Source organism: Pleurodeles waltl, chromosome 8 (assembly GCF_031143425.1).
Source record: "Pleurodeles waltl isolate 20211129_DDA chromosome 8, aPleWal1.hap1.20221129, whole genome shotgun sequence".
Classification (NCBI taxonomy): domain Eukaryota; kingdom Metazoa; phylum Chordata; class Amphibia; order Caudata; family Salamandridae; genus Pleurodeles; species Pleurodeles waltl.
In genome coordinates, this window is record NC_090447.1 from 1325693863 (window position 1) to 1325720095 (window position 26233).

Genomic DNA, 26233 nt, shown 5'->3' on the forward strand with positions numbered 1-26233 from the left:
ATTTATGGGCATACGAAGCTCTCTGCAGCTTTCACCCCATAAGAGTTTTTTAAATGCAGTCTTTACACAAATTAAGCAGAACAGATTTATTGCCAGGTTTCTGCTTGTGTCAATGGCTTTGTGGCAGGGATTTAAAAAAATTAATGTTGAATTTGAGGCCCAGATTTTGTGTTGGGGTTCTGTCAGTTTTTTAGCACAAGGCAAACACAAAATCTTGTTTGTTAAATCATGTAATTCGCTCAAATGTTCTCCTTGTAGGCCTGCAGAACATATTTGTGAGGTTTTAAGATTAGATGCCACTGCATGAGAGGTCACTTCCTGTGAGGCTGTGAGTTGTAATGGCACTTCCTGTGATGTCACTTGTGATGCTACGCACCATGATGTCACATGCTGTGATATCGCGCGCCATTATGTCACTTGTATATTGTCTAAATTGGTTAGTACCCTGATTTCTACCCTGACTCGTGCCCTGAACTTGTTTGAAATATGTGAGTCTTATTGCATTACAAATGCTTGTTTTCTTTACCTGCTTTTTATTTTTTCTCACCACCACACATTTGTATCCTCCCTCTGTCTACTTTTCCCAGTTTTTCATCGATATTATTTTTCCTTCAAGCTCTCTTGCCATCCTAAGGTTCTGGTGAAATTTTGAGCAGTGAAGGCGGATTGTAAACTAAAGAGGGGGGTCTAATTTGCTGCGGCGCCGCCTATTGGCCACCCACTGAGAGTGCCCGGGATACAGAAGAGCCGCCTGACGGGTTTTATTTAGGTTTGGTCTGACGTTACAGGCTGTCGTACGCGAGTTAACGCACGAGGCCGGAGGGACAGAGCTAGTCTGTCTTCTATGTTTAGACGCCTCATGACGCCACGACCAATCTGTAACGAGGACGGTCGTGACGTCAGGGGGCGGCGCGGCGGAAAGGCAGAGGCGCGAAGAAAGCGCGGTGTTGCGGCCGGCCGGCTGCTCGTGGGCCTTATTTCTTGTGGCAAGAATAAAAGATATTAACATGAAATCTGCCTCCTTCGCATCCTTCATACTTGCCACTACAAATGGCGACGAGGGTCACAGCTTCTACCAAGGCCCACGAGTGTAGCCCACCTTACCTGGTGTTTCGGGAGGCCAGTGGAAAGCGCTGATATCTCTTCACTGGGACTACGTGCAACCCCTAAGGCGCTGATGCTGCGGTCTCCACACGATTGACTTTGACGACTCCTACCGTTCTGCGCAGCCCAGTAGCCTCCCGCTTTCCGGCCATGTCGCAGACAGGTCATATCTGCGTACCTCCTCTCTTCCTGGACTCTCCCGGTAAGCCATGCATGAAGTGGAAAGGATGGCTGCGCGCTTTTGAGAACTACATTATCTCAATTGATGGTCAGGGGTATAGCCCCGAACGGAAAAAGTCTTTGCTATTCGGACTGTTGGGGAAGGCTGGACAAGAGGTTTTCGATAGCCTGCCGGTATATGTGAATCCCCATGGAGCCACAGCTCCGCTGAATGAGTACCAGGAGGCTGTACGGCAGCTTGAGCTGCAGTATGCAGAGGAGTGCAACATCATGGTGGGGCGCCATAAATTCGCACTGCGGAAACAAGAGGAAGGAGAGACTATCGAGGAATATATTGCATGTCTACGTGTCCTAGCTCAAGATTGTGAATTTGCAGTGATGACTGATACGTACATTAGAGACCAGGTGGTGTTCTACTGCCATTCAAAGAAAGTGCAGGAACGTTTGCTTTCATGCAGGAATCCTTCGCTGAAGGACGTAATTGCCATTGCAAAGGCAGTGGAACGCTCCATGGTATCTTCCAAGGAACTGGCGAACACTAGTCAGGCTTCAAATGTGTTCTATGTACAGGACAGCCGTAAACATGTGCCCGGAAATTCAGAAAGGGCAGCGAGTGATAGAGGGGGAGGCAGGAGGCAGCTCGTCTGTTATAGATGTGGGTCAAAAGATCACTTAGCGGATAGCAGGGCCTGCCCTGCCGTGCACAAAAGCTGTTCTACATGCAGGAAATTGGGCCACTTTGCGGCAGTATGCAAAGCAAAAAAATATAATACGGGCATGAAAGTGAGCTCGGTAAGCGAGAATGATACTGATGCGGATGCGGACATGGTGTTGTCCATTGATGGTGAGGACGGTAGAGTGAAGGGTCCCATTGGCTCCGTCATGATTGGTGTGATAAAATTGCCATTTACGGCTGATTCTGGTTCCCCCCTTACCCTGATCTCTGATAGGACATTTGATTCGAAGTGGCAAGATGTACGACTGCACGAGACGGATGTGAGTCCAAAGGCCTTCGGGGAACACGACATAGTGATGAAAGGTTACTTCTGGGACTCCCTCACCTTTCGAGGGCGCACTGTGAGAACAAAGATATATGTGGCTGAAAATGGGAGGAGCCTTGTAGGATGGAAGGACCTGGCGAAGCTAGGTGTGATGCTAGTCCCTGGGGCGGAAGATCCCATAGTTCTGAGAGATAACTGGGTCAATTATGTGCAGCCTGATGATTTACATGATGGATTAGCTGAGGTCCTCGAAATGTTTGACTCCGTTTTTGAAAACAAGGTAGGGTGCGTAAGAGGATTTGTGCATGCTATACGGCTAAAAAAGGGTGCCCTACCCATAAAACACAAAGTCAGAACAATTCCTCTTTCAGTAAGGGGGGAGCTTAAGGCTGTTCTTGATAAGCTGAAAAGGGAAGGAGTAATAGAGGAAGCAGGTGCATCAGAATGGGTGTCCGCAATCGTGGTGTCCAAGAAGAAGAGGACAGGGGACATTCGGTTGTGTGTAGACCTGCGATCACTGAACAGAAATATCCTGGTGAACTGCCATCCACTGCCCAACATTCAGGAGATATTGTCGGCCACAGCAGGATCGAAGTTTTTCACCCTGATAGACCTGAAGTCTGCATACCACCAAGTATGTCTCACGGAGGAATCCAAGGAACTTACCACCTTTATTACCCCGTTTGGAGCATACAGGTACATCCGTCTTCCATTCGGCCTTGCATCGGCCTCGGGCGTCTTTCAAAAGCTAATGGACCTCCTCTTCTGCGATATGAAGGGGGTTGAAGCATTTCAGGACGACATTCTGATACACACGGAAGACGAGAAGGGGCACTTAGAACTGCTGCGCAGAGTGTTGGAGGTGCTACAAAAAAGGGGGATGACAGTTTCCAAAGACAAGTGCAAATTCATGAAAAACAAGATAGAATACTTAGGGCACGTGCTTACCCCAAATGGCATCGCGCCGAAAGATGATTTAGTGAGGGCCATACGAGATGCCCCTTGCCCAGGAGACAAAGACACCTTGCGATCGTTCCTGGGACTCAGCGAATACTATTCCAAGTTCATGCAAGGATACGCAACCACTGTGGAGCCTCTAAGGAAACTGCTACGGAAGAACGAAAAGTATACGTGGACACAAGAACAAAGCGCTGCCTTCGAATCCGTCAAGCAGGCAATCGCCGCAGCCCCAGTATTACGACCGTACAACAAGGACCTCCGGAATGTAATCACGGTTGACGCCAGTGCCAAGGGAATCGGTGCAGTATTTTGCCAATTCCAAGGGAAGAAGGAGAACACTGTTGCATTCATATCGCGGTCATTGAGCGAAGCAGAGAAGCACTACAGCACCATCGAGCGGGAGACGCTCGCGTGCGTCTGGGCCGTGGAGAAACTGAGAAAATATTTGTGGGGCAGGGAGTTCGAATTAGTCACCGACCACAAACCCTTGATATACATGATGGACGGTGAAGGACGTGGCAATGGCAAAGCCAGCTCTAGGCTCCTACTTCTACTGTCTAAGTTGCAAGAATATCACTTCACCGTCAGACACATCAAAGGGGGCCTCAACTGCAGGGCGGATTGCCTATCTCGCATACCGATCCCGGACGAGGAGAATGATTCCCTGGACGACACGGAGTGCGTTGTGGCAATGGTTGACGCAACAGCCATGTGCGAGGGATCCATATCAGAGGAAGAATGGTTGACGGCTCAGGAGAAGGACGGGACTATGCGGAGGGTGATGGACCACATGAAGGCTCATTGGCCCCCTATCCGGAACTTGCACGGGGCACTCAGAAGTTTCCAACAGATTAGTCCCGAACTCACCATCGAAGGCGGCTTTGTGAAGAGACACGAGCTGTTTGTACCTCCGGAAAGCTTAAGAGACAAGCTAATCAGGATTGCCCATAAAGGCCACCCGGGCAATACCGCTACAAAGAATCTCCTCAAGCAGTACTACTGGTGGCCAGGGATGTGCAGCGATGTCAGCAGATTCATTGATCGGTGTGGACCGTGCTTAAGGGCCGATAAGCACTGGAAGACGACAAAAGGAGAGTTGCAGCTGGTGGACATACCTGCCGGCCCGTGGAACAAGATTGCCATTGATTTTGCGGGCCCATTTACAAGGCTACCTGACGAGTGTAGACATCTCATCGTCCTTACGGATTACTTCTCCAAATGGATTCACTACAAGTTCGTCAGGGAAGTTACCACTGAACGAGTGATCAAGGCATTGACGAAAATTTTCGCGATTGAGGGACAGCCGAAGATCATGGTGTCGGACAACGGCACCCAGTTAGTGTCCAGGCGGATGACGGATTTTCTGTCCAGGTTGGGGATTAAGCAAGAGAAAACCCCGCTGTACAGCCCGAAGAGCAATGGGCAGGTTGAGCGTATGAATAGATTCCTCAAAGAGGGCGTGCAACAGGCGATCGCTTCCAACATGAATGTGAAAGCGTTTCTGGCGGACAAGGTGAACACTTTCCACAACACGCCCAGTGAGGTTACTGGACACACTCCGTTTTATTTGATGAGAGGGAGAAGATGCATGAGTGAGCTTACCCCCAAATTAAATAAGTGGTATGACATGAACCGGGAAATTGAGGCAGAATCTGATGAGAGATTGAGAGTCAAAGCAAGAATAGTGGCCAAACAGGAAAACAATAAGAGGTACGCTGACATGGTGAATAGAGCCAAAACTAAAAATATAGCGCAAGGGGATTGGGTATTGGTGAAGAAACCCAACAGGGTGATGAAGGGGGAGTCTGTGTTTCAAACCCCGGTGCGTGTGCAAGGAGTGACAAGAGGGGCAGTCTGCCTGGAAGGAGCGGGGTGGCGGAGCAAGGACGACATAGTTAGGCTCAAGGCTGGGCAAGAGAAAATCATCATGAAAGATGTCCGTGTGGATGGGGCCGAAGGCACGGATGATGTTGATGAGTGGCAAACTCACGAAGCCAGGGATGTAGTCATTGATGAGGAGGAATGTGTGAATACGCCTTCCAGGCCAGGAATAAGTGGACAGGCGAGTGCGGAGCGATGCGAGAAGGCATGGCGTGGCTTGACGGCTGCCTCAGGACAGAATGGCTGCAGGCCCGAATCTGTGGAGAGCGACAGTCACAATGTAATGGGGTCAAGCCTAGAGGATGCGTGCGCCGTCAAGGCGAATTCACTTCAGTATGTTACTCCGAGCAGGCCAATTAGGCGTATCCGAGCACCCAAGAGGTTCGAAGATTTTGTTATGAGGTGAAGTTCCTTAAGTTTCTTGTTCTGTTGAAAAGGGAGATGTCGTACGTGAGTTAACGCACGAGGCCAGAGGGACAGAGCTAGTCTGTCTTCTATGTTTAGACGCCTCATGACGCCACGACCAATCTGTAACGAGGACGGTCGTGACGTCAGGGGGCGGCGCGGCGGAAAGGCAGAGGCGCGAAGAAAGCGCGGTGTTGCGGCCGGCCGGCTGCTCGTGGGCCTTATTTCTTGTGGCAAGAATAAAAGATATTAACATGAAATCTGCCTCCTTCGCATCCTTCATACTTGCCACTACACAGGCTTAACTGGTTCCGGTTCCTTTATTGGCTGCCACTTACATAAATCCTCTTTTGATTGGTTTCGCATTCTTTGCGAGCCGTTCTAAGCTGTGAACGCCCCCACCTACGATTACTTACCGTGTGTATATCTGATAACACCAAGTCTTCAAGCTGGGAGGAAGCCAGCACAGTAAACGTGCGCACCTTCCACTTACAGCAGCTACATGTAGTGTTCGCTCTGTGGTATTAGGTACACAGTAGAGGGGGCGCGGTTTCTTTAGGAATATACCTTACACGTACGATGCGGAGACCAGTGGAGCTGGGCAGGCTAGATGTTAAGTAAAACAACCCTTCGCCCTCCACGCTGCGACTTAGTTCTGCAGCCAGGTGCCATTGTTACAGGTAACTTCAGGTCCTTTGGCGGGTCTCGTGCACACATGAGCCTTACCTGCTGTGCATGGGAGAAAACTTTGGACCCCGGGCTTGAACTTTTTCGTATGAGGGAAGGGACAGAAATGCACCGGAGCAGTGAGCAAATAACCAGGCGTTTTGCATAGCACATGCACAGCCTGCCTGCGTAGCCCTGCTATAAAGCCCAGGAGGGATGGACATGAGCCACCGCCACATTCTTATGTCCACGTCTAAGGTGTTATGTATTCTGTGTCATCTAGTTTACAAGCCTACACAGTCTGCATGATCTGTGTGCCAAAAAACACAGCCTCAAATTGAGCCTGAATATGTATATACACGGGCACAATAGACCCGCTAGCCTCCCAGTACTCACTCTATTTGACATCATTTCTCATTTGACAGGCACCATCTAGAACTACATCCTTACTCAAAGTGCTTAAAAAGTTCCCTGCATTTCTAGTTTTGCGGAAAATAAGGAAACATGGTTGTGCATCTCATTAATAAATAAAGTGATTCAGACTTTGGTGAGATATTCTGGTGAGGCCTTGGAAAGAGTTGAACATGTATTTGAAATCCTGGTGTAAAAAAAAAAAAACAAGTTTTGGCAAGGCCAATAGGCCAGGCGTAGTTTGCCAACCTTCTGACTTTGCGAGTGTTGGTTTTGTCTTGTCCTGGTTTTTGCAAAACCTTATTTTTGCAGATGCTACCATCCCGAATAAATTAAAAAAAGGCTAAAAGCAAAACATTTTTTCGTTTAAAAAAAACCCACACATTGGGATACCAGTCCCTGGCTGGTACTCTGTATGTGGATGTGCTCCTTGTAAAAGAGCAGAATGCCATCAGTCACTGTAAAGTTTGCCAATATCTGAAGTACCATGGCCCACTGCCCCGTTGCTGTATGCTAGGTCCTTCTTACCCCGATGACCTGTCTATTGCCTCCTTAGTGGTCAATATTTATTAGAGGCTGTAGACTAATACTCCCTAAGGTAGTACCTCTTCCATCCAGAGCTGTAGAGATAGTCCTATTGGTGTTGGAAAACATGTTTCTGACTCGCAGAGTATCTGGTGGTTCAAGCAGACAAAGGACACCAATCACAACTGCAGCTCTCACGGCCGGGTAGTGCACACGAGAACAATCCCTTATCTGTATGCAAATGAAGGAGAAACGTCTTCATGGCACAAGAATGAGAGAGAGAGATTTTTCAGATTTGTTTTGGTATGAAAACAACCTCCATGGGCATACTCCCAAATACCAGCTCTGTCTGGGAGAGAAGACAGCACTCCGACAGCTCAAGCTGGGAGCCAAGTGGCCATGTCTGACAAGTGCTAAACTATGTGCATGCAACATTGAAACTAACAAGGAGCGAGCACCAAAAAGGGTGCAAGATACAGCTCTGGTCAAGTGAAAGACTCCGTAATGATGGAAAACTGTTACCACAGAGGAAAAGTGAGGTTTTCCTTTGCATCTGATCCACTTCTAGTTACACAGCTCAAGAGGTCAGTGATCACCACTACCAATAGACTCAGCCAGTGATTCAAAGTGCTTCTTTCTTGACAGAGTATCTCTCTCTCTGTGCATCATGACTGAAGATACAAATAATAATCCTTGATTAGATGACTCTCAACTATGTGAGTCCTGCTTCAGAACCATGTGGAGTTAGGAAACAACTCTTATGAGTTTTAATGGGTCCTCATTGAAATCCGATTCAGAGACCCAGCTGCATGACGCTTTAACTTAAATAGACATTAAGAACTAGACTGGGAATGCCTTATAAGGGCTATTGAGAGTGGGGCTAATGAATTAATGAATTAATAAAAGATTGTCCCAAGGCCCATAGATAAAGAGGAAAAAAACAACCGTATTTGGAATCAACAACAATTTACTACCCAATATATCCATGATAACCAAACTACTAAAGAGATAACGTTGCGTCTTAGTGACATTTAGTGAAAAAAACAAGCCTTCACAACAATCTGAGAAGAAGTAAAACAAATTATTTGGTACAAAACTCATCATGTTAAAAACGAATTATTTAGAGGTGATCTAAACTCCATTATCTGTCAAAATGCATTCTCTTAATAGAATGTGTTCGAACCCTAAATGATCACTAACCACTAGGACCTCCTGCCATTCAGAATACTTAACCATCAGCACCAGAAGATACAGAGGAACTCTCTCTCCCTGAAGTTGTCGAAGCATACCAAAGGAAATTTCCTCACAGGGCTTTGAGAGTTACTTTTTACCGCCCATGGTGTGGTTCTTGTTTTCATAACTTTGTCACTGTGTGCACAATCCATACATTTTCTCATCTCTGTTTCTACCAACAAATCCATTATTGGCAACGAAAATTCACTCCTCAACCTATCCTTTGATTTGGCTTGTTTGGATCACCTACAAACTAACAAAACAATCAGTTGTTTTCTGGTATCCTCATGAGGCACCAACCTTGTTCCTATGTAATGTTCCGTGATCTGCTAACAATCTATTTCTCACTAGCCAAAAAATATTCCTGCTTTTCTTGTTTTCCTTTTTCCAGCTTCCCATCACGTTTGTGCACTTCCTGTAGTTCACCTTGTCCATTTCTACCGCCCATCTCCCTTAACCCTAAACTTTACAAGGCATTTAACAGCCTCGTCCACTGAGTCGACTATTTCTTTTGTACCCGGGGCACTCATCATCCACCAGCATAGGCAAACAGTCAGCCACTCTATTCTTCACACTGGGAGTATACCTAACAAGAGTCACAAAAGCTTGCAACCCCATAACCAACTTACGAATTCTTGGGATCACCTGATTGTGGTCTTTCTTTGGAAACATATCTTCCAGGGGTTAGTGTTCAGTGAGTATCTTAAACAAAACTCTGCACATAAAAGTATTGATTTTCTTGGTTTCCTAACACACAGCAGTTCTTAATCACGCGATAGCTGCATATTATTTCCCATCCTTTGGGGAATGTTACACGAATGCAGTAGTTTTCATAGACCCATTGAAACTTTCCATCACATTTGCACCCACCTCCTCTGAAAACTACTTCACAAGAACATTGGATTTCTCCTCAACACTGTTTATCCACAGAGGAGAAATAGGATTTAGAACAATAATCAAGTCCTTTTCACGAAATCATCTATGGACACTAAAACTGTTCACACGAACATATACCTTACTATCTGCAGACCATATTCTAAATTCGATTTCAGAGTCAAATTATTCCTTAAACACTTTTGACTGCCCCATAGCCACAAGGTTTCACACCCAGTTTATTTTGGACAAAGATGACAGCCTTGGAAATTCCAGGACCAATCAAAACTTGTAGTACAACACCCTTGCATTATTATTTCACTTCCTGCATCCTAGCATTGTATGTTCCATTCCTACAGCAGTCTACATAATGTCCCTCATTAATTCAATTCTTACACAGGACCATCAATGCGGACAGTCTTTGCTGCTGGCCAAATGTCCTACATTGCCACATCCAAAACAGACCCCTTTGAAATGTGACGCCTCTTTCCGTTTCCTCTCCGTTATCATTTCAGCCACTTGCACAGACTTTGCAGTCTTTCCCTCTTTTATCTTTTTCTACACAAGCCAGAGCTCTTCTCTACCTTTCTACTTATTACATCTAAGCATACGCTGATTCATAACCCCGTCCTGTGTGCTAACCTCACATTTGCAGGCGGAAGACAGTTTTATTAATGATGTGCTGCAGTGTCACTCTCTCCATCATGTTGTGCATGCTTTCCAGAATGGTAAGCGTCTAACGTAGCGCTCACTCTGCGCACATACAACTTCCTCCTGCAGAATTCTAATTCATTTTAACTTTCCTCCTCCTAATCCTGTAAGTCACATAAAGTATGAAATATTTCCGATGTTTTCACACCCTTCAGTGCATACTAAGGATGTTTTTTCCTTTCAGTTGAGTACTCTGGCATAATGAAAACCCTTGTGTGAAACTCCTTTTTCATTTTTCCTACTTAATTGGATATACGTGTATATGTGTGTGTGTGTGTGTGTGTGTGTGTATATATATATATATATATATATATTTTTTTTTTTAACACGAAGACGGACAGAGGTTACCTTTCTCATGTTAAAGAAATCAGAATTCCTACCATACTTCTGATCAACGGCTGCAGAAAATGTTTGTACTAAAAACATGGGGTTTCAAAGTGAAACGAGGCCTTCATTAAAACAATTGTTCTCCTTTCAACTTTATGATTTTGTAGGATACTATGCAGCCGGTGCTCGGCCTCCTGACCCAGTGCCTCTGGCCCGCATCCCACCAGACTCTGTACAGGCCGCCCCCCTTTGTGCCAATTACCAACTGTAACTTGCATCTACTTTTTGTCTTTTCACTTAAGTGCCCCCTTTATGGGCTGTATGCCACTACATATCTACTCTGAACCCTTACACACTGTGCCCCTAGCTCCAAAACGTGTATATATATATATAAATATATATATATATATCTCTCTCTCTCTCTCTTCTCCCTTCTCCCCCCCCACCTCTGGCCTAATGTGATATTTTTCTTTAAAAGCATAGACTGTGTGAATGTCGTGGAATATCACAGCAGAAGGCCGCTATGTAGGCAAAGTCTCCACACGAGGACCTGTCCAGAGCTCTGAACTGTGTGTGCCCTTTTCCCCATTCATTCTCTCTCTCTTTTTCTTGCCATCGTCCTCCCTCCCTTCCTGACAAGGGGCACTATGTAGATAGGCATGCAGATTCACCAGTGTAAGACAACCAAACCTGTGGGTGGCTCTGGGCAGCTCCCTGTTCGATCCTGTGTGGGGGGAACCCCCAATCATGGCGTAGAGCGTAAACAGATCGTGGCATAGGAGGCTCAACGACCCAGCATGCAGTTATTTCCCTTGAAAGAGCTAGTCCCCTTAGGTACGCCAATGGGACTGCAGGGTTCAGTCCACATTAGTGTGCTTCGTATCCCCCGTCTAGATGAGTACCATTGTGAGAATTTCCAGGGCTCCTCATTATTATGATAGTTAAAGTGATGCACTGTGATACGAGACTAAGGAGCTAGCGGAAATCATTCAGTCCAGTGACCTTTGCCCTATATGTATAGAAGCCATCAGGGCCTGGTATAGATGGGTAGTACCCATAAACGTGTCTGCCCTGTGCAGCTTTAGACCGACCCACCCCTCATACGGGCCCCTAATGTTCCCCATGGGAGTGTTCAACATGGTAGTTCCTGTATGTACACCTATGAAAGAGTTCAGTAAATGGTACTGATTTCTGGGGAGTAACAACGATTTGTTAGCTGGCACAGTTCCTCGACGGAAAATCTAGAAGGAGTCATTTAAAAAATGTGGTTTGCTTGCAAGAAATGCCCCCCATGGGGTATTGCCTACCGCCATCACCATACTTTGGCAAGGGAGCCAGCATTTGACATTTTCCAAAAAGTAACCTTTGTACAAATACACAAATATTCAATTCACTAATTATTGTTTAAAGTGAGTAAAATAATTTAGAAGAATTAATATTTGATTCAGGAACGTTCTGAACCCAGAGCAAGGAAAAGGGGTTGGGTAGCTGCAAAAAAGAGGATGGCCCGTCTTTAGAATTTGGTTGGAGGGAAGAGAGAAAAAGTCAGAAGTATATAATTTAGTAATTTCTCTTCCACTGAGCCGTGCGACTGGTCCATACTCAGACGGTCCTACTGGTAATTTCAGTTCCAGTAACCCTGACATAATTCTTACTGGTCTTGTGTAGATTACCATGAAAAAACAGAGTCATCTAGGCATGTAAAATGCTTACAGTCTATATCCTCTAGATCAGACGGCCTGGAGCAAGAAAGAGGCTTCTTGTCCAGTTAATGCTGGAAATAACTGGCAAGATAGCTCATCAAGTCTTTAGAGTTTCAAACTGGGCAAATGTGATTAAAGGATTGATAGGTCCTTTCATACTAACAGCACTGGAAGATGGTGTGCTAGAGAACTTCTACTTGGCCTCATTTGCACCTGTAGTTGCCCTGCAGACCCCAACTTTAAACCAGAGAGATTAGACAGTGTCATATTAGTTCTGGATGTTCCAGAGAGGCCAGGAAGGGTTTAACAGCCCATCATTTAATTGCTACCAAGGCATTACTTTGAGTTGACCTATATGTTTTGCCATTATTCTGTAATTCTATAGTCTGGTATTCAACAGAGATCCCTTGTGACCTGAAATTATTGCTCATTTCTTTGTGAAAGGAACAAATCAGTTGTAAGTTCAGTTTCATCCCCTCTGAGTAAGTAAATATTAGATATTTCTTGGGGTAATCGGCATGTAAACTCTCCTTCGTACAGACGTAAATGCAGAAAAGTGTCATGAGAGGCATACCTCAACATCACTTTGCTGGTTTCGAGGACAGTCTTTTTCAGGGTGCATTATTTGCTTAGGAGGTAGATATGTAAAATAGCCGGAGAAGATTTCCTTCAAACATTTCCCTCCAAAACTGGTAGGCATATTGGAACTCATTGAGCAGCCCAATGTTATACACCATAAGGTACAATCTGATCATTTTGTTCTTTCTCAATACCTGTAGTATGTCTACCCAAGTCTGCTGTATGAGTCCACGAATCATTTTATCCCCTTTGATGTGACCGCCACTATTTTAGCTGCTAATTTTACTGAGAATTTCGAGTTCCTTGTAGTGGAGTGCCAAATGCCCAGACAAAAGTGCAACATTTTGCAAGTGTTGGCCAACTAGCTAAAAGGCCTTACATTTTTCCCAGTTAACCTGATGGGGCTTCAAAAAGTAGAGTAACCAATGTGGCAAATTGTTTGCAACAGACAAAAACTAGTCTAAGCAAAATAAAAAATCTGTAATTTCAGATTTGAACTTCACAAATTCATCACAGGTACGTTTCAGAAGGCTCGGATCATTACGATCCACAGCTCAACAAAATGCATGAAACAAACCCAAAGATCGCATGAGAAAATTGATGCTGTGCAATTGTAAAAGAACCCAGTCTTAGGATGACAGGAACTGCACTATGTAAATACAACTTTAATTGGGAGAAATTGTGGTGCAGCAATAAGATGTTATGAATAAAAATAGAAAATATTCAGCATTTTCAAACATGGCACCAAATGGAAATAGTTCTATCACAAATAATCAATACAATAGCAGTAGAAATCTATTCATAAACAAAAAATACAAATAAAATGTAGCTACTGTCATGCCATGATAAGTTCCAACTTTTGTTCTGGAAGTCTTTGAGCTAGTATCCCCATTTACCTGCATGAGTCTTGCTCTTGACAGTCTAGCTACTATATTCTTTCCTCCACAAACCCTATCTTTCACCTGTCCCTTTCAAATGATGGCTTCCCACTTTATACCCGTGTCATTGTTGTAGAGGTATTATGTCTGCTGGTCTCTTTGACGTCTCTATTCCCAAGGCTGCATTTCACCCAAAGTTGGGCAGTGTGCTTTACCCGCACCAGGATTCTTTATAGATGCCTATCATTTCGTTCTGTCTGTCTTCTTCCTTGTAGCAGTTATTGTGTATGGATGTTTATTTTTATAAAGTGTCTAGTTGTTGTCCCCTCACCTAACAGCGAGGCCAGATTTGGTGCTGATGAAGCCATCTGATACCCTCACACTTGGTCCTTTAAACTGCCAGCTAATGTCGTTTTGCTGTAGAACCAATCCTTCTTCTCATCCACCGCTGGTGGCCTTGACTGTCTCTTTCTGTGCGTCAGCGCCAGCTTGGTGATTTTCTTTTCCCTGGAGGTCCCTGGTCCTCCCTGTCTGTCTTGTCCATTTTCTGGAATCCCACTTTTTCTCTGCTAGACTCTTCTTCAAACCATTGATGTCTATGTCTAGATGTCTATTTTACCGTGTGATTGTTGTTTTTCCTGTGTGTCTTTACAATGTACCATTCTAGGTCTTTGTACCTTTTTCCATTCTTACGCAAGTTGCCCTCTCTTCTCTCTGCCTGCCTCTTTAGCGAGGTTTCAGTCGGCCTCTTTGGTGTTTTCTCTGCCATTCTTTTTTCTCTAAAAGCCATTCTCCTGGAAGGCTCAGCCGACACCCTCTGGGTACCTCCTTTATGTCTCCATCTCTGCCCACTTTCTTTGAGGTTCTTTATTCCTTCCACTGGCTTGTATTACAGAATTGTCCCTTCCTTAATGCTGTTGTTAAGATTCCTTCACCAACATGATCATACAGGGAGTGCAGAATTATTAGGCAAATGAGTATTTTGACCACATCATCCTCTTTATGCATGTTGTCTTACTCCAAGCTGTATAGGCTCGAAAGCCTACTACCAATTAAGCATATTAGGTGATGTGCATCTCTGTAATGAGAAGGGGTGTGGTCTAATGACATCAACACCCTATATCAGGTGTGCATAATTATTAGGCAACTTCCTTTCCTTTGGCAAAATGGGTCAAAAGAAGGACTTGACAGGCTCAGAAAAGTCAAAAATAGTGAGATATCTTGCAGAGGGATGCAGCACTCTTAAAATTGCAAAGCTTCTGAAGCGTGATCATCGAACAATCAAGCGTTTCATTCAAAATAGTCAACAGGGTCGCAAGAAGCATGTGGAAAAACCAAGGCGCAAAATAACTGCCCATGAACTGAGAAAAGTCAAGCGTGCAGCTGCCACAATGCCACTTGCCACCAGTTTGGCCATATTTCAGAGCTGCAACATCACTGGAGTGCCCAAAAGCACAAGGTGTGCAATACTCAGAGACATGGCCAAGGTAAGAAAGGCTGAAAGACGACCACCACTGAACAAGACACACAAGCTGAAACGTCAAGACTGGGCCAAGAAATATCTCAAGACTGATTTTTCTAAGGTTTTATGGACTGATGAAATGAGAGTGAGTCTTGATGGGCCAGATGGATGGGCCCGTGGCTGGATTGGTAAAGGGCAGAGAGCTCCAGTCCGACTCAGACGCCAGCAAGGTGGAGGTGGAGTACTGGTTTGGGCTGGTATCATCAAAGATGAGCTTGTGGGGCCTTTTCGGGTTGAGGATGGAGTCAAGCTCAACTCCCAGTCCTACTGCCAGTTCCTGGAAGACACCTTCTTCAAGCAGTGGTACAGGAAGAAGTCTGCATCCTTCAAGAAAAACATGATTTTCATGCAGGACAATGCTCCATCACACGCGTCCAAGTACTCCACAGCGTGGCTGGCAAGAAAGGGTATAAAAGAAGGAAATCTAATGACATGGCCTCCTTGTTCACCTGATCTGAACCCCATTGAGAACCTGTGGTCCATCATCAAATGTGAGATTTACAAGGAGGGAAAACAGTACACCTCTCTGAACAGTGTCTGGGAGGCTGTGGTTGCTGCTGCACGCAATGTTGATGGTGAACAGATCAAAACACTGACAGCATCCATGGATGGCAGGCTTTTGAGTGTCCTTGCAAAGAAAGGTGGCTATATTGGTCACTGATTTGTTTTTGTTTTGTTTTTGAATGTCAGAAATGTATATTTGTGAATGTTGAGATGTTATATTGGTTTCACTGGTAATAATAAATAATTGAAATGGGTATATATATTTTTTTTGTTAAGTTGCCTAATAATTATGCACAGTAATAGTCACCTGCACACACAGATATCCCCCTAACATAGCTAAAACTAAAAACAAACTAAAAACTACTTCCAAAAATATTCAGCTTTGATATTAATGAGTTTTTTGGGTTCATTGAGAACATGGTTGTTGTTCAATAATAAAATTAATCCTCAAAAATACAACTTGCCTAATAATTCTGCACTCCCTGTATATTTAAACGAATGTGATGTTGTTTCATTTCAGTAAACTTCAGAACGCAAAAAGAGACATAAAATGGCTCCAGGGAGTGACGGGGGAATGGTTTGAGGAGATTCAGAAGAAGAAATTTCGGAATGACACAGATGTGAGCAGCATTGTAAAGCAACCCCTCACCTATCGGCTGAAGAATACCAACAAAAACGGTGAGTCTGAAAGAGATTTGAAAACGGGTCTCTAACTTCACCTGCTTAGGCGTGCAAAAAAGCGAAATGTGCAGAAATTGCCCTCATTTTACCCCCACACAGATGCCTCAAGACGGGAGTTTGAGAGTCACGAGAAATCACTGCAGTAAAGGGTTATTAGTTCCATTTTTAGACATCTACTTATGAGTCCTCAGTGCTTAATTTGTAAATAAAAACGTGCCGGTGCTTAAAGCCCTCCTCTTAAACATGCGCTGCTGCAATTAAATGTGGGAAAATGGAATACCGAGGCAGCATAATCCTTACGCCATCTCGGGCCTCTTGAATCCATTTACAGTCACTCCCTGCCCCTTCAGGTCACTTTTACAAGTTTCTGATTTCTCCCATTGTGACTCTTTTTCGTTTTTCTTTCCTCCCTCTTTCCCATATGTGCACTAAATGCTTATGACAGAAGAATAAGAGCCGGCCCTCAAAAATAAGTGCCGGTGCTCAGCACCGGAAACAACAAGCACAAATTAAGCACTGTGAGTCCTCCCCATAACCTTTGCTGCATAGTAATGGTGGCATTTTTTTATATTCTGTTTTAGGGAAAAAAAGTGACTTAATTTCGCTATTTATAGGGTGAAGTGTTTGGCCTTTGATGGAATCTTCTTTCGATGCAACTTCTCCTGTTGTTCTTCATTCAGCATATGCTCAGTTTTGTTTCCTGAATGTTCCAGTATTCAGAACCCCGTGCTGTGTGTTTGTGTAGCTATGATCCGGCTAAGGCCACAACTGATTATTCTGTTTTAGAAAGATTTGCCTTTTGCCTGTATTTAAGAATTTTCAATTCAGGAGGGTGACCTCTCTAGCATGGCTATGTAAATATAACCACGTCCCTCACAACAATTTGTAATGTGTCTAACTATGTCTACTTGGCAGGGAAGACGTGTCTAAGGGTATGCCACATTGATGTGGTTGGGTATTTTTCCAGCACCACAATTTAATTACACATTATACTTTATTGAAATTTTAGTTGCTGTGTTCTCCTGCCATCTCTAAAAAATAAACATGTTGGTGCAGAAGCTCGTCAGGCATGAAGTACCGGGTACTTCTGCTGTCGGATTTCGGGTGTTCAGAACCTTTTTATTTTGTATGTATAGTTCTCATTCTACTATGCGTAGTACTTATTTGATTCTATACTGTTTTGTTAAAATATTGCTATTAGGTTAGTTCTTAGGTTTTTTTGTTTGTGTTGCAGGTTAGTGTGGTTTTGTCTAACTGAAGTTAAATTGTATGTATGGTATTTCATACAAAAATTAATTAACTTGCTTACAGTTACTTTCCAAATGGTAGATACTAATTCATAAAATGCTTCTTTTTTACCAAAATTACCTATCTGATAGTTTTTTAAGTGCGTGAATGCCATTAATCTTGAAAGTGGGCTATCTGCTCGTCCTGGAGGAAGTGTCTAACGGAGTGCCGCTGTGGTGCGGTAGGGTGCTTTTTTACCACCACAGATTATTACATTGGCTATTTAACTATACATTTTAACCCATTGCCATCTGTATAAGAAACGTGTTTGCAGAGGATATCTTCAGGTGTTCGGGTTCCGAGCAGATCTGATGTCTGATTTCGAGGTCTTCAGAAACTCTTCTATTCTTATGTATTGTTCTCATTTAGAATTATTTGACTCGTTCTTAGGTTTTTGTTTGTATTGTGGGCTTGCGTGGTGTTTTGTGTCTAACTGGAGTTAAATTGTATTTTTATTATTTCATAGAAAAATGAATGAATTGCTTACAGTTACATGGCAAATGGTAGAAGCTAATTCATAGATTGTCCTTTTTAACCAAAATTCCCCTTCTTATGTGTTTTAGGTGTGTAAATGCTCTCAATCTTGAACATGGGTTGTCTCTTTTGGGTTTTCTACAGGTTTCGCCCCAACCCTTCCCACATTCTGTCACTGTGTGACATATCACTTTTTTTACATTGCCATTTTAGGGGTTATGCGCCAAATCTCCATTCCCTTGTTAAATTGTATTTTTACTCCTTCATTCTTTCACCCTCCACCTCTTGTTCCTTCCCATCTCTCCTATTCTTTTGTGCTCCTGCAGCTTTCCTTTTTTTTTGGGGGGGGGGTGCGGGTCCCCTTCCAGGCCCTCATTCTTCTCTGAACTCCTTCCTTGCCCTGCCTACATTTCCCTTTGTCCTCTAAGCACTTTTTTGATGGTTGAATGTTAAAATTATTTCCTAACTAGGATTCGCCACAAAGTCCATTGTGTCCTCTTTTTTGATTTTATTCATATTTATTTTACCTGAGCTAAGAGTTTAACTATCATTTTCAACCACACTTTTTAACTAAACCTTTTCTGCCTGCTTCTGTAACCTTGGCCATTTATGTAAGCCTGCTTGGGTTCTGTCTGACTGCATGTATGTAGTATGCAAATGCATGCATGCTTGTGTGCGAGTGCGAGGGCCTGTGTCTTTGTATGCTTGGGTGCTTGCTTGTCTGTTAGTCTTTGTGCATGTATAGGCTAACTTACCTCCCTTCAGGTCATTACAGACACTCTTTCCAGTCTTGAACTTTTGTGTGATAGCCTAAAGCATTCCAGGTCTTACCTTGGTTTGCTTCCATTGAACTAGTTCGACTAACACACCTGGAATCAATGCTTTGTAGGCGAAAAGCTCAGGATTGGAGAAGGTGGTTCTCCATGCATAACTGCCTGGTCACCGGTGTGTGGTGATGTCTTTAAGTGTGCTGAATCAGGTGACATAAGCAGGTGACTATGGGGCAGACTACCTTCTGACCAACAGGAATGTTTCTAAGTTCAAAGATACAAAGGGCTGTCTCAGGCCGCAGAGGCCTCTCATGCTCCAACTCCCTGAAACACTAATGAGGTGCTTGACCACAGTGATAGCAGCAGTGTCGAACAAAGAACAAAATAAGGAAAGGTGTTTCTGTGATGTAGCTTGGCAGATTCCACATTCAGTTCCCCTGCACTTGTATCAGTATATTTCTTTGGAAGCCCTCCTTTGATCTCAAGTGAGCATAGAGAGGGCTTTGAGATGCTTTGTCTGTATTTCTAGACTCCTTTAACTGGTCACTGCAGCAGCAGGGCAAGCCAGCAGAGCTTCCGCAATGGCCTTTATAGTTTTTTCTAACCAGAAAATGCCATTGAGACAATCTAAACTTGTGGATCTGGTTTAGACAGCACTTGAATCAGCATCTACTAGAGTTAATTGAACTCCATCATTTTCTCCAAGTCCAAGATAAATTTTGCCATGAGACAAACCTCCTCCCACACAACCACCGTGACCACTTGAGGCTGGCCTGAACCTTGATTCTCGTTAAGCTTAAATAACATGTAAAGGCACTCAGGTCCTAATGATCAGTTGAGAGCTTATCACAATTCGAATGGAAACAGGATTACCATTGTAGCAAAGCTCACATCATCTGGGTTCCTACCAGACACATTTCGATTATGAAACCGGAGGGGGTCTCTGCTCAAGCGGTCCAGAGGCACAAGTTAGGCAACAAGCCAAGCAGCCCTGGCTGGTAGGGGCTAGTAGAGTACCCCCCTCGTTTCGCCGCAGCGAGATTCCAAGTCCTAAGGGCCAATGTGTTGCATTCCCACTGTGCCAGGGTCTTGGCCCAAATCCAGCCACATGCCACCTCCCAGGCCCCTGCGGCCTACCTGGTGGTGTTTGTAGGCCTCCCAGTCATGGGGACGTTGGGCCAGCTCTGGCATGCAGGCAAGAGCGGCCAGGATTTCACCCAACACCACAGCCAAGAGCAGGGGGCCCCAGGCAGCAGGCTTATGCCAGGAGCAGATGGGGTTCATGGGGATGGCTATGGCCGCGGCGGTGCCAAGAAGGGCCCAACCTGACGCCATCTCACATGGGCTGTCAGAGCCGACCACATCCGCCACAAAGAGGGTGCCTATTGCACCCACATGTTCGAATGATCGCTGGGCCAGCGGCGCCTCCCCTCCAGTGCACGCTGGCTGCTAAAGAAGCGGCAGCGTGGAGCGGCAGTGCGAGAGCCTAACGGAGTCCACCCACCATCTCGGCCGCCTAGGGCACACTCCTGCTAATACTGTATTGTTAAACATATCTGAAAAGCTTATCAAGCAAAACAGAAATAGGAATACAAATATACCATTCAACTTGTCAAGGCTGTGGAGAGTGGACTCCATTCATTATTGGTGTTAAGGCCAAGATCCATGGATTTCACAAGTTCAATCCAAGTAGTTTAGTGTTCTGCTTGCCACTCCTAGGATCTCGTTACAGAACTTCAATGACCTGCTACGCAATACTGTCTAGGGAGTGCCCCCATATTGTTTTAAATATTCCACCCTTGAGGCACCAATAGATTCACAGTTTAACCTGTTGCAATGATAGAATATCTGTCACTGGGCGTAGTTTGACCAGTGTAGCTGAAGGCTGTAGTGTATCGTTTTTTTCTAAATGGATTTTTAAATTATTTATTTTTGTATCTCCTGCACCCAACTGAGTTTAGACGATGTCGCCATAAATACCATTAAATAGACTCCGATATTCTATCTTCTTTAGCTTTTTTGCCCAATCACGTGCTGCCCCGGGAGCTGCTGATCTATGGACCATTTTACAGATTGGCAAACAAGGTACTCGTCACGAAGAGTGACAGAGCAAGCACCCTATCTGACAAACTCTGTCCCCACGTACAATTTAGAGTCCAGCTGAATGCCACCTTTCCATTGGTTCAGTTGACTGGAAGCTTGTTACGATGGCCATTAGAGTAAGGGCATCCTGTCTCCCTAATGAGGGCGAATGACTTGATATCCTTTTTTTCCCTCTTAGTTAGTGCCAGGAAGAACCTGGTGGTGACGAAAATAAAAGCAATGACCCCCAAACACTGAGGGAAACATTTCCCTGTGTGGAGGTCATTTCTTATTTAAACAAACTCCCACTTTGGGGGCTAATAAAAATACTTTGTTGAACAACCATCAAAAGTGATGGCAGGCATGTATCAAACTTGTGGTACCTTTATAGGATCTGCTATGACAGCGGTTCCATTGGAGGTACAGTTATTCCTGCTGGGCTGGCAGTCATCTCTAAACATGGTGGTCCCCTGTCCATAAGGATGGCGGATGCAATGTCCTCCGTCACCTTGATAGACTCAAGAGGACATCTTCAGGGCTCTAACTTTTGACATACTTACCAGAAGATCAGCTTCTGATTGACTTTTTAACCCATTTACAGTTCTTTCTAAAAACAGTTCTCTTGGCAAGCAAGTGATACAAAAATACTTGTTTTTTTCCCTTCAATTGTCTCTTAACTATTCTTGACTCAGAAGAAAGCCAGATAAAACCCCTCTTATCCATACCACCCAGGTAGGTCAAGACCAGAACTGTTTTTATCTTTTTTACGAGAAAAAGTATAGGAACAGTGTATCTAAATTGTAACTAAAGCTTGAGAATAATGTTCTGAACAGGTCCTGAACATTTGACCTCAATATTTCTCCTTTTGTGAACATTGAGGGAAGTAGGGTGACGGCAGTAGGTATGATTGCCGAATATCCAGATTAAATAACTGATGCATTATTAGTGGTGCTCTTGAAGTGCTCATCTCAGTTCTGCCTCCTGAGCTGGTATAAATGTAACTGGTACCGGCAGCAATCAGAACCCCTCCACTCTCTGTATACTGGAAATGCCTCCATGCTCGTGCTTTTTTCCATCTCCCTGAATAATCTTTTTTATAGTGTCTGTAGGTGTAGTAACCTGACAACTTGTCCTTTTTGATTCTGCTCATGGGACTAGCATGCCAAAAAAGTGATGTAAATACTTGAGCTAATAATTGAAGCTACTGGCACGCCTGTCGCAGCATCGCTATCAAGTTTTAGCTTGTCTGTGCCGCAAGCGAAGACGCGACATTTGCAATTCATGCCAGGGCTCACCACAAAAGGAGCAGTGTGGACTGCACAGGATCAGTGCAAAGATCAAGAGCACTCTAGGTAAAATACTGTTTTACCTCCTGGGGTAACAATGAGCAGTGACAGTTTTCTGCCTTTTTCATTAATTTGGCATTACCACTGGGTAAGGCTGTTGTTTTAGCGCAATTCTTGGAAGTGCTGGTCTTAAGACCCTGGGCTTCTTCGCTGCAACGGACAGCCTCAGGCACATTTTGGTTACATTCGGACCTGTTGTTGAGACTGACCAGCGTATAGGTGCCCGCATACTGTTCACAGTACAGGCTTGGAGTGGCCCATAAGCAGTAGGACAATTCCAGATGTCCTGGTCCAAAGAGCCAATATGTGCTGTACATTTTGTGGCAGTATTAGTTGGTTTTCTGGAAAAAGGATCAACCCTCACACCGCCTGGTTAAGGTCGCTGATGTGCCTCACAGTGTACAATTTGCTACTACTTCACCCCAAAAATCCATTCCTCTAGTGGACAATTCCAATGGCAGCTCTAAAAATGCCCTAAAGTCCTTTCCTGCTATTTGAAAGTTAGCAGCCTTGTATGTTTTAAAATACACTACTTAGTACGTATATTCCCCAAAGTTCACCACAGTCACATGACCAAAATAATGTGTCAAGAAGTCTGACCTCACGATTTATGAATGTGGGCTGTTTAATAAATATGGACAAGCCACACAAGTGACTGCTGTTTATTCACGAGGAGGCTTTTGACTGACACGTGCTGACAGTTTGAGGAAACGCCCTCGTCGTAATCCATGGCCTGCATATTTCGCATCAGGCCAGTAGTTTTATATTTTCTCACCAAATACCTTGAGTTAGTAACTAACTGCAATTCGGCCCTAAACTTTTAAAAGCACAATGACAGGTGCGCACATTTCTCAGTCTATCAACTACGTATAATGAGATTACTCCCTCGCGTTCAACCCCCTTCCCTCAGCTCATTGCTTCCATGTTTTATACAAATGACTTGTGTTAGTCGATAGAACCCTGTCTGGCCTTTACTGGGCTTGAAATTGCTTAATTTATTTAATCAAAAAATACTGTAGAGTCAACTTGGAAAAGCTAAAGTCGTATGAGTTGGCACTAATTATAGTTTATCTCTGGGCAGAACAGAGCTGGAGCATATCACAATTGACAAATATCTTGGATTACAACTAGTTTGGTTTATGAGCTGGACACTGATGTTCAGTGCAAGGGGATTTCCAGATGTTGCACTAGCTGGGGACCCAGTTAAATTCCATCCACACTATGGTGTCTGCTCAGTTTAAGCCTTTCAGCAGGTTTATATGGTCAAGATTGTAGTGACCTTTACATACAATGCTGTAGTATGACTTCTGTGTCGTATTTAGCTCTGGTTGTCAAAGGGGCTCCTGCATGTAGATGTGTACAGGTTCTGTGTAATGCTAAATAATTTGATATGATCAGCCTGGAAACGTCCATCAGGTCTGCAGAAGTGGCCCCTGCCTATCTAAACTGACAGTATCCAACACTTAAGGCTGCTGTAGGTGTGTTGCTAAATTTGATCAAAGTGGAGCAAATCAAATAATGTTGATATTCCTAAATCAAATTAATTAGTCTTTACTTTAGGAACTTTGGTTTTAAAGGACATACTTTTTACTCAGTTCTTTGACTGAGAGACAGTTCAAAATTGTAGCACGTAAAGGTTTTGGCAAGACTACTAGATGTGCTGATTTAGCCTCTTAGCAGAGGAAGTACACCTTCTAGATTTATGCCTCGCTAGGAACTTAACCATATCTTCATTTGGACTTGACGCCCCATGCTGAGATGGAAAAGACCTTGGCATGATTTCAGACGTGTACCCCTGCCCTGAGTACCCAACTGTACTCTTGTCTGGATCCCCTAATGCTTATTTTTTCTTTCGTCATAGGCAAACACAGATTGTGCATTTGCGCCATGATATAGGCCTGTGTCATGATTGTGGTCTTGTTGGACCAGGAGGGATGCCCAAAGCACTATCCTCATATTGGTTGAAGGCTACTGCCTTCACCGGGAGTCAAGCAGCACAAATGTGGTGGTGGCAGTATGCCGTGTAATGATCAGTAGTAGTGAACAGGACCTATTTACCCTATGTCACTGGAGTGAGGACTGTAGGCTCACTCCCCTTTTTAAATGTTCCTCTGCAGTGTGCTTAACTTGTCCTTGTTTTACATCAGGTGGAGGTGGTGGTGTGCAGCGTAGGAGTAGTGACTGTGCTGGATGTATGTGTGCCTCAGAAGGGTACAGTACAGGGACATAGCAGTACTGTGTAGTACATGTGGGATTAGTGCTTGTGCTGAGTGTATGTATGTCTGCAAGGATTACATGATATGAAAAGTGTAGTGCAATGAAAGCATGTACTGGGAGCATGTGTGCTTGCATGCAGCACAATACATGAAGGATGAAGTGTTCTGCAGCATGCACATGGTGAGTGTGTGTGTGTGTGTGTGCTGACAGTGTGTGTGTTTGCAAATAGCACATCCTGTTATAGCATAGAAAAGCTTCCATGCTCCAGTGCGCGCAGACTGAATGTGTGTACTTAATGTATGTGTACTTGTAATGGAGCAATGCATGGAGGTAACAGTGCTGGGTAGTAAGTGTATTGTGAATGTACACTGAATAAGTGTGTCTGCATTGGTACATTATATGGCGGACCCTGAGTTCCATTTTGGGAAGCCCCGGCCTGCCTTTTGAAGGCATGCGGAGTGGAGGAATCCTTCCTCACAGATATGGGTATTGCTGCATTCTTGTGAGCTGAGTGGGACACACTGGAGGAAAGGTCCCTCCCTTTACACTCCTGAGGGTTTCTCCTTGTTTCAGTGATAACATGGATCACAAGGAATGGGCTTCAGCACATCTCAGGAAGGGAGATGGGTCTGATAAGGGAATCATAAAGAGTAGAGCTGGGAGCCTGGGATTAAACCTTTGATGCACTTATCACTATGGCTGACATCAAGGTGTGAAACCTGGTCACACCCATGAATGGTGTTGTGGGTCAATCAGTTTGAGTCATGCCTGCTGTCACAAACATCCTTTCAAGGGGGAAGAAGAAAAGGAGAAGTCGGCACTTCAAAAGAAGTAGAACCCCAACATAAAACGTCAAAGACTCAGACCCATTTGGTGTCTAAAAAGGACTATAGGGGCAGGTTGAGACCCCAAAATTGGTCATCTGCCTAGCAGCCACTTGAACTGCATGATTAGGAGGAAGCTCTGCAAGACTTTTGTCTGTGACCAGGACTAGGGGCCAAGGCATTTTAGTCTCTGTATTGGGAGAGGGGACAATAGCCATGGAAAAACCAAAGTAACCTTGGCTCCAGCACCTGCCTGATTTCCAAGACCAGTGTGCCCTGTGAGGAGGGATCGAGGTCCAGAGGGGAGCCCTGCAGAGAGGACTCCCTGATTGAGGTGTGAGGACAATGGCTGTGCACCAATCCGGTCATTGCCTATATATAGAAACGGCCCTGCGACCCCTGTATGCCAGGAGAGGGTCGATGTGATATTAGTTGTGCGAAGATCACCATGCGGGAATCAGCAGACCCTCACCACCGTGCCACGGTGACCCCGTATGCCAAAAGGGGTCACTGTTGAAGTTATTTGGGCCAGGAGCGTGAGATTTGCATCTGCTGAAGATTGGCAACCCCGTACTGATGATGATCACACCAGAAGGTTCTGCCCTGATTCTGGGTAACATGGCAACCCCGTATACCAGGAGGTGTTGCCGGTACCACTGTGGCCTAGTGTTCCGGTCATGGATTACTGCTGTGACTTTTTCTCTGAGGATCGTAGGACATCACCAAAGATGTAGCACTCTCGCCGGAGCTCCAGTCGGGAGCCAGAGAACCCCGGTTAGCAGAGGATTGATTACCTTGTGTTGTCCTAGTGAGAGCAGCTCTGATCACTGGACAAGCTGGCAGCACTGCACATGCCAGGTGCTGCTGTGAGAACTGTGCGCAGCCTGTCTTTGCTGAACAGGATCTGGACTCAGGAGCACCCACAGAAAAGGCACTCGCTGTACTGCTGAACACTGTCATACCACCAGAGTGGGTGAGACCGGAACCAGGCCCCTGGGGACTCACTATTAACACTGCGTGGCACCACAGCCACTTTTGACTAGTACCTAAGGGGAACTCTTGAGTGCAGCATTCCCTGGATACAGCACG

The 26233-nt window shown here is 44.7% G+C and overlaps 1 protein-coding gene across 4 annotated transcripts in view; it reads left to right on the forward strand.

The window, feature by feature from the left end:
* Positions 1-26233, forward strand: part of EXPH5 (exophilin 5) — a 548780-nt gene that overhangs the window by 396313 nt on the left and 126234 nt on the right. For all 4 annotated transcript variants that reach the window (XM_069202313.1, XM_069202314.1, XM_069202315.1 and 1 more), the window contains exon 2: positions 15984-16141. In XM_069202313.1, the coding sequence (XP_069058414.1) occupies positions 15984-16141 (158 nt within the window). The remainder of the gene's footprint in view (positions 1-15983; positions 16142-26233) is intronic.